Source organism: Eretmochelys imbricata, chromosome 8, assembly GCF_965152235.1.
Source record: "Eretmochelys imbricata isolate rEreImb1 chromosome 8, rEreImb1.hap1, whole genome shotgun sequence".
Taxonomy (NCBI): Eukaryota; Metazoa; Chordata; order Testudines; family Cheloniidae; genus Eretmochelys; species Eretmochelys imbricata.
In genome coordinates, this window is record NC_135579.1 from 1,607,434 (window position 1) to 1,616,296 (window position 8,863).

Below are 8,863 nucleotides of genomic sequence, written 5' to 3' on the forward strand. Positions count from 1 at the left end.
GGTCTCTGCGAAGTAGGCATGCAGCGCTTTGTAAAAGCAGCAAGTCTGCAGCTCAGACTGGATCGACTGTTGGCCTCCCTGGCCTTCTGATATGCCTGTTGCAGTTCCTTTGCTTTCAGATAGCATTGCCGCTGCTCTCTCATATATCCCTTCTCCTGCATGCCCCATGCAATCTGCTCGTAGATGTCCTCTTTTCCCCACAGGCCCAGGAAATCCAATATCTTCTGTCCATTCCAAGCCAGAATGGATCTGGAGCGTGTAGCTCGCATGGTCAGCTGGGCAGTTGCAAACAACAATGGAGAGCTGCTAGGTGTGCTCGCCAAACTGGACAATCAGGAAAATGCATTTCAACAATCTGCAGTGCTTTAACAGGTTGGTGTGGGGGGGGGAGGCATCTGGTCTCTGTGACCCCTGGACAGTGAAATTCACAATTTTGACCAGAGTGGTTGGTTTCGCGCACTGTCAGACAGCTGCAGGAAGTCTGTTAAGGTTAACACAGGAAATGCAGTATCTACACTTGTACTGTGTCGGCCTCAGTATATTGACCATGGCCCAGTGCCACTCGGGGAGATGATGTTACTGCATTACGGTAACAGCATGCCTACTCAGGTAGGAGACAAATTTAAGTGTAGACACATGCACAACTAGGTTATCACAAGGTGGCTTACATTGACCTAACTTTGTAGCGTAGCCTAGACATCAATGAATGTACGTTCTGGATGCCTTTTCAAAGCACTGGACCTGAGTGGACACAAGCACATACTTTATCCCGCTGCCTGCTATTTGTTCAGGCATTTGAGTTTTTACAATGGAGCATCTAAGCCTTTGAATAGCATGTGTTGTAAAGCTCCTCATCACCATCTCTTTTAATAACCCTGAAATGCCGCTAGCGATTGCATATTTACAAGATTCAGAAACTTGTTCACACCTTTGTTTTTACAGATCAGGATTACGGCTGGGCACCGTTAACAGGACTGCCTGTCCTGACAGAACATTCTCTCCTTTTTAAGTTACGCAAAATACAGTAGCAGTTTTTGGATGAAAAGCAAATATACATCAGTTTGTTACATAAGAACGGCCATACTGGGTCAGGCCAAAGGTCCATCCAGCCCAGTATCCTGTCTGCTGACAGTGGCCAATGCCAAGTGCCTCAGAGGGAGTGAACCTAACAGGTAATGATCTAGTGATCTCTCTCCTGCCATCCATCTCCACCCTCTGACAGAGACTAGGGACACCATTCCTTCCCCATCCTGGCTAATAGCCATTAATGGACACAGCCTCCATGAATTTATGCAGTTCCCTTTTAAACCCTGTTATAGTCCTAGCCTTCACAACCTCCTCAGGCAAGGAGTTCTACAGGTTGACTGTGCGCTGAGTGAAGAAGAACTTCCTTTTATTTGTTTTAAGCCTGCTACCCATTAATTTCATTTGGTGGCCCCTAGTTTTATATTATGGGAACAAGTAAATAACTTTTCCTTATTCACTTTCTCCACACCACTCATGATTTTATAGACCTCTATCATATCCCCCCTTAGTCTTCTCTCTTCCAAGCTGAAAAGTCCTAGCCTCTTTAATCTCTCCTCATATAGGACCTGTTCCAAACCCCTAATCATTTTAGTTCCCTTTTCTGAACCTTTTCTAATGCCAGTATATCTTTTTTGAGATGAGGGGACCACATCTGTACGCAGTATTCAAGATATGGGCGTACCATGGATTTATATAAGGGCAATAAGATATTCTCCATCTTATTCTCTATCCCTTTTTAAAAGAGTCCTAACATCCCATTTGCTTTTTTGACAGCCGCTGTGCACTGCGTGGACGTCTTCACAGAACTATCAACAATGACTCCAAGATTTTTCTCCTGATCGGTTGTAGCTAAATTAGCCCCCATCATATCGTATGTATACTTGGGGTTATTTTTTCTAATGTGCATTACTTTACATTTATCCACATTAAATTTCATTTGCCATTTTGTTGCCCAATCACTTAGTTTTCTGAGATCTTTTTGAAGTTCTTCACAGTCTGCTTTGGTCTTATCTTGAGCAGTTTAGTATCATCTACAAACTTTGCCACCTCACTGTTTACCCCTTTCTCCAGATCATTTATGAATAAGTTGAATAGGATTAGTCCTAGGACCGACCCTTGGGGAACACCACTAGTTACCCCTCTCCTCCATTCTGAAAATTTACCATTTATTCCTACCCTTTGTTCCCAGTGTTTTAACCAGTTCTCAATCCATGAAAGGATCTTCTCTCTTATCCCATGACAACTTAATTTACGTAAGTTACGTAAATTCCATTAGTTTTAAAGAGTGTTAATCTTATTTGCAGGAGGGCTTACAGAGCTGGTTAGCTAGGTGTATGTTTTGATGAGTACTAATTCACAACACTATTCACTGACCATCCCTGTAATATTGCAGTTGTGTTCTTGGTAACATTCCAGGCTTTATCCACAATGGCAATTTTCATAAAACCTCCCAAGATTGGGAGCATTAGTGTAGATCAGCCTACAACAGTTTTACCACAATTTGCATTAGTACTCCCACGACTGTTACAACCAATGGAGATGTACTGGTGATAGGAGGTTTCCCCCAAAACTGCCTGTGTAGATGCAACCTCAGGACCAGCATCAGCTTGTTAAACAGCACTCTTGCTACCATGTTCCAGTGTAGAGGCAGCATAGTTCAGAGATGTTTATAAATCATCTCACTGACGCTGAAAATAGTTTTCCACCGCATGTTAAAGCCTGGTATGACTATAGTTCAAACTGTCAGTCAAGAACCATGTTTAGACCATTCTTGCTGGCAAAATATTAATGCAGTTTCCCTATAGCTTGTAGGGACCTTTGTATTAACAGCAAACCCCCCCCCCCTTTTTTTTAATACACTAGCCAGCAAGACCATGTTAGAAATCTAAAGTAAATACCACACTTCAATTGCAGTCAGCTTTAATTTCCAGTATCTTATGTGAATTTGTCAGATAATCATGTAAAGGTTTTCCCGCCAGAAAAATTAGCACATTTTATTAGTCTTTAGTTTCAAATGCCTAAATGACATTTTCAAACAATTCCACTTAACCATAATTTTCCTCTTTACTGCTATCCAGTAGACCCTCAAAGGTATGAGCATCAGAGTTACAGACTTGCTGGTCAACTGGACAACCTGTGGAACTGGAAGTCAATCAATCAGGCAGCAGCACAGACAAAAAAAACCCAAACAAAAAGCAAATACTGCACTGCTTTGGGGCTCTAGCCCTGGGGCTTGGGGCTTGAGCCACAGGGGTTGGAACTGCAGCCGCAGGGTGGAGGGGTGGTCAGGGCTTCAGCCCTGCAGCTCCAATCCCAGTTTCAGCCTCATGTGGGGTGCTGGGCCTCAGCCCTGCAGCTCCGCTCCCAGCTTCAGCTACTCATGGGGTGCTGAGGCTTTAGCTATAAGGGGAGTGCCTGTTTCAGCCCCAGCACTCCCCCTGTAGCTAAAGCCCTGAGTCCCAGTGCTCCCCCAGGTCTAAAGCCTTGAGCCCCGGTGCTCCTGTGGGGCAGAAGCCCAGAGACCCCTGGCACCCCGAGTGTCAGAAGCCTTCCATCACTAGAGTATCTACATACTGTCTCTCTCTCTCTGAATTCACAGGCCTTGTCCTTTTACTCAATTCACTTTACTTCTTACTATACCTTTAGACAAATATAAAGAGATAACAAAAAAGCTAATCCCAGCAAACCAGCAGTCACAAACAGGCTCTCAAGCAGAACAATGTAACCTAACATGGGGGCTCAGAATGCATGAATGCTGAATGCATGACATAACAGGAACTTTCAAAAACTACAATATCAAGAACCACAAAAGCCCCATTAAAAACAAGCATCTAGAAAGTTCAACATTTGTCTCCCATATACCACTTCAACTTCTCATATAAGATACAGAACCCTAAGAAAAAAGGTTGAAGCTGCTTTGTGAGGCAGTCCATTCCCTACAGTTTTGAGATGCAGATTAAAATCCCTGAAAGCTTCTCAGATCAAAGCAGTGAAAAGTGGAATTCAATGTTTTAGTAGCATATTTGCTCAAGAGGTCAGTACTAGCAAGCATAAGATTGTGGGGGTTTGTATATTAGACTTTTAGGAAGTTTCTCTTTCTTTGGAAGACTCATATGTTGAAACATCACATAAAAGATGCAAGTCCTCACACCCTCATGACTGGCACTACTGTTAATTCCCAACCCACTGCCAAATTCCAGAGAATTATGTTTCCAAGGGCAAAGAGCATCTGACATCTAGCAACACAAAAGCCTTTCCCAAATCTTTTTTAGAAGAGAATTTCTTTGCAAGTGTGTTTATCAAGGGTTTTGATATGTATTGTGATGCCCAAAGTATCAGAGGCATTTTGCTAACAAGTTTCCTATCTCTCCACTCCTCAAACTAAAGAGATGTTTGGCTCCTTTCAGCCGCATGCCACTATTTTACTTTTGTTAATAAATTTAGATGAAAGATAGGTTCATTGCCTTTTTTTGAATGACACTACAGTTTTGAAAGCAAATTTCTTCTCATCACAACAGACACTATCCCATTCTGTGTCTGCAGAGGAAAGCCAACGCTCAGCCATCACTACATTAGAACACAGTCAGAACCTTGAGAATCAGGCCAGAAATGCCATAATGAACATGACAGGTTTCAGAGTAACAGCCGTGTTAGTCTGTATTCGCAAAAAGAACAGGAGGACTTGTGGCACCTTAGAGACTAACCAATTTATTTGAGCATAAGCTTTTGTGAGCTACAGCTCACTTCATCGGATGCATACTGTGGAAAGTGTAGAAGAAAGTGGAAAGTGTATCCGATGAAGTGAGCTGTAGCTCACAAAAGCTTATGCTCAAATAAATTGGTTAGTCTCTAAGGTGCCACAAGTACTCCTTTTCTTTTTATACTGAACATGGATCAACAATGAAATCCTACAAAAGCAGCCTCACTTTGTTCTGGCTCCTAACAAACAGGACTGCATCTCTGTCTGGATTTCCCAAACCTACTCATATCCAGCTTCTTTCTACAGATGTCCCTAAAGACAGCCATTGACCTAAACCAAATTAAGAACCTTTTGTTTGCTCACACAGTATTGGACAGGACAATTCAAGGATACAAAAGGACTTAATATTTATGTTTGACTTAAAATAGAAGTTATTTTTCCATAACAAACTGAAATTAAAGTTGTAAGAATCACTTCTTGAAAAAACAAACCCTTGAAAAGAACTACGAATTTTCTTAACAAACACGTTAATGAGCCTGGAAATTCCAAGTTAAAGTTCCCCCTTTAAAAAAAAAAAAAATCCAAGATACTTGTAAGTACACAAATTCAGAGTTAACTCAAACCACCTTAACTCTGCCCTCCTTTCATAAGGGAATCATGAAAACAACCAAAAGTTGAAAAACATTATCCCTCAATCACCTGGTTTCATTTCATCACCGACCTTAAAGACTTTAATTACCTTTTTAATTTATACAGCTGTTATGCAGACCGCAGTCTTATTTAAAGTAACAAACAGTCCATGTATAATAGATCCTTTTAACCTTAACTTCAGGTTAATTTTTTTTTTAATTAAGAACTTCCTTAGGTTTTTATAAACATTTATGAACTGATCAATGACAAGAGTCCATGTGGACCTTGCAAGCTACACAGGGATGGGCTCAATTCTTTCCAAGATAGTCTCCTGCCTCTGCTGTGTGACTGTCTCTTTCCTCAAAAAGAAAAGGAGGACTTGTGGCACCTTAGAGACTAACTAATTTATTTGAGCATAAGCTTTCGTGAGCTACCGCTCACTTCATCGGATGCATGTTTGCCAACGTGGTTTCCTGACCACCACTTCCCCCATCATGTTCACCTACATCTGGGCCATGCTTGCTTTGCAAAGCACTCATGGGGTCACATCTCCAATATATGCTTTTTAGCCATGCAAATGTTATGAGGTATGTGGAAAAACCACAGCTAACATCTAAATAGTTGTACTCAACAACCACAAACAAAATTTGTGGTTGATTACTGGCTGAAGTTCTATGGCCTACGTTATCCAGGTCAGATGACATTATCACAAGGAGAAAAGGAGTATTAGTGGCACCTTAGAGACTAACCAATTTATCTGAAGCATAAACTTTCGTGAGCTACAGCGCACTTCATCGGATGCATGAATGTATCATGGACGCATCCGATGAAGTGAGCTGTAGCTCATGAAAGCTTATGCTCAAATAAATTGGTTAGTCTCTAAGGTGCCACAAGTCCTCCTGTTCTTTTTGCGAATACAGACTAACACGGCTGCTACTCTGAAAATTATCACAGGGGTCCCTTCTAGCCTTAAAAATCTACGGACCTTCAAAACTAGGAGGTTGGAAACTTATTTGACAAAGAGAATGAGAAACTGCCTGCTTCGTCCCCCCCGCACTGAAAGCTTCCCACTCAGCACTGGCAAGCACGCAAGGAATTTCCCAGGGCGTGTAATTCAAGAGGCTGGGGCAGTCTGTGAAGATTGCCCCGCGGGCAGGTGCACTGACTCATTCACAACTCACGTCCCGTGTGCACGAAGACTAATCAGAGCCCCCAGCGCTTGTAAGCCACCAGGAGGGTCCACGGCACCCTGCAGAACACGCTGCTCGCCGCGTGGCGAACCGGCCAGAGCACCGGGGGGCGGGGATGGGGCGAGCAATGCACCTGCTCGCTGCAGGGCTCGGCGTGGGCGCAGCCGACGGCTCCGTCCCGAGGGCCGCACAGCGGCAGGGGCCCCGGGTCCGTACGGTCCCCGCCCCGGGTCCTGCTCAGCCCCACGGCCGGCGCAGGCGGAGCTCCCGGCCGCGCGCGGGCTCTCTGGGGCGGGGCCCGGCTCCGCGAGCGCCCCGGGCCCCCGGCCGGACAGGGCTCGGCGGCCCCCGCGGCCCCGCCGGGGAAGTCGAGGCCGGTTTGGCCCGGCCCCCTCACACCGCTCCCGCGCCGGGCCGCTGCGGGGCCCCGGGCCCGGCTCCCCCCGGGCCGGCACCTGGAACTGCAGCAGCCGCTCGGTCTGCTCCGCCGTCAGCTCCCGCTCCTCAGGCGCCGCCATTTTGCCGCCGCCTCTGACCCGCCGCTCCGTCACTCTCCGGAACTGACGTACCACGCCGCCGCACTTCCGCCCTGGCGCGGCGGGCAGCTGCTCCAGGGAGAGCCGGACCCCTTGCCAACGGCCGCTTCCCTGGCCCAGCCGGAAACGGCCGAGGGCCATCCGGAGATGCCCGAACCTCACTCGGGATTGTCCGGAAATACCCGAACCCTGGCACAGGTGCCACGTGACCAACCCGCGGCCGTTCCCGAACTTGGCACGAAGCTGTCCGGAGATCCCCGAAGGCCGTGGTCGTGGTGGGGACCGGCGGGTTCGAATCTGGCGTCCGGCCACAGCCTGGCCCGGGCCTTCAGCCTCAGCCCCATGCGGGCACAACGGGCTGGGCTGCTGGGCTGCACGGGCCACGGATGGGCCAGCTCTCTGCACCTTGGGCTGCATTCTCCTGGGCCTGGACAGCCCTCCTCCCACCTCCTGAGACATAGGTCAGGCCCCAGGCCCCAGTTCTGACTGTGCTCAGCACCGGGGGCTGCAGAGGGAGATGTCAGAACCCTGCAGGGGCCAAGTGGCGATAAGCTGTCCCCGCCGCCCCCCGCCCAGGTCTCCTCCTGGTTTCAAATAGTGGCTGGTTTAATCCTGAAACAGGAGGTTTAACCTTCCTGCCCCCCACGTCTGCTGGGACAGTCACTTGTCACCTGCGACAGTCTTATTTCTACACTTCTGGCCATTGGAGTGAACTTCGTTCTTGCCCTCTGCTGAATTCACGCCCCCACACCATCTCCCGCCACCCCTAATGGCACAGACCCCCCCTCCACCACCCTGTACATACACATATCACCCCCCCTTCACACCAGTAACAAAAGGCACCAGATGGTGGGCAATTGTCCCCCTCCACTACACTCCCTTACAGCTCTGCAAACTGGTGTCCTTGGCTGGATTCTTTGCAGCCTCAGGGTTAGCAAATGTGAGGAATTTTCAAAGCAGGGGGCTTGGGAGAAACTGAGATTATGGGCAGACTCCCAAGAACAACCCTGGCTGCACACTCCAGAAACATCCCAGAGCCATTCTGGACTGGCAGGGCTGATGTGGACGGGGGTATCATACACACACACACACACACTTTCTGGGTACCCAAAGGGGGAGAAGGGCAGGGTTTCCATGTTTGGTAACTATAATGCCTCATGGTGCCCGCTTGTCTCTGCACTGACCAGCTGTGGCTCAAGGTGAGCACTTCCCATAGAAATCCTGAGATGGGTCAATACTGTCCCAAGAAATTTAAAAGGTGCTGGGCCAAATTTAGAATAAGGGAACAAACTGACCCCTGTGCAGGTCTGAGCAGGTAAACGCAGGTCTGTTTCTTGCTGCACATGCTCTGCTGGGCCCCTTATTCTATTTCCAAATGTGCCCAGCCACGGGGCTCCCTGCAGGAATACCGGCTTGTTCACCATGTGTACAGCGCCCCGGCTGTGTCCAGGGCTTTGCAGAGAAGGGCCCTGCCCCAAGGAGCTTACACGGGGACAAGCCCAGGGCTCAAGGAAAGCCCAGGGCCTGGGGGCGCTTGGCGGGGGGGCTGCTAAGTGCCACCGCTGGATGGGTGCCTCTTCCTCCCCCCTCCGCCCCGGGTGCAGGTTCAGGGAGCAGCGCCCCGCTCCGCCGGGGGGGCAGGCAGGGGTGTGCGAGGCTGCTCGCCCTGGGGAGCTGGGGCACCCGCGGGAAGGCCGCGGGGGGCAGCGGCAGGTAGCCGGGGACCTCGGGGCTCGGGGACCCCCGGGCTCCGGGCTCGGAGCCCGGCGGCACCCCCTTCG

At 48.4% G+C, this 8,863-nt stretch overlaps 1 protein-coding gene across 1 annotated transcript in view; it reads right to left on the reverse strand.

Moving 5' to 3' along the window:
- Nucleotides 1-7,426, reverse strand: part of FAF2 (Fas associated factor family member 2) — a 30,707-nt gene extending 23,281 nt beyond the window's left edge. Inside the window, 2 exon segments of the mRNA XM_077825445.1 lie at nucleotides 7,002-7,405; nucleotides 7,408-7,426. Of these exon segments, the coding sequence (XP_077681571.1) occupies nucleotides 7,002-7,405; nucleotides 7,408-7,426 (423 nt within the window).
- Between the last annotated feature and the right edge of the window lie 1,437 nt (nucleotides 7,427-8,863).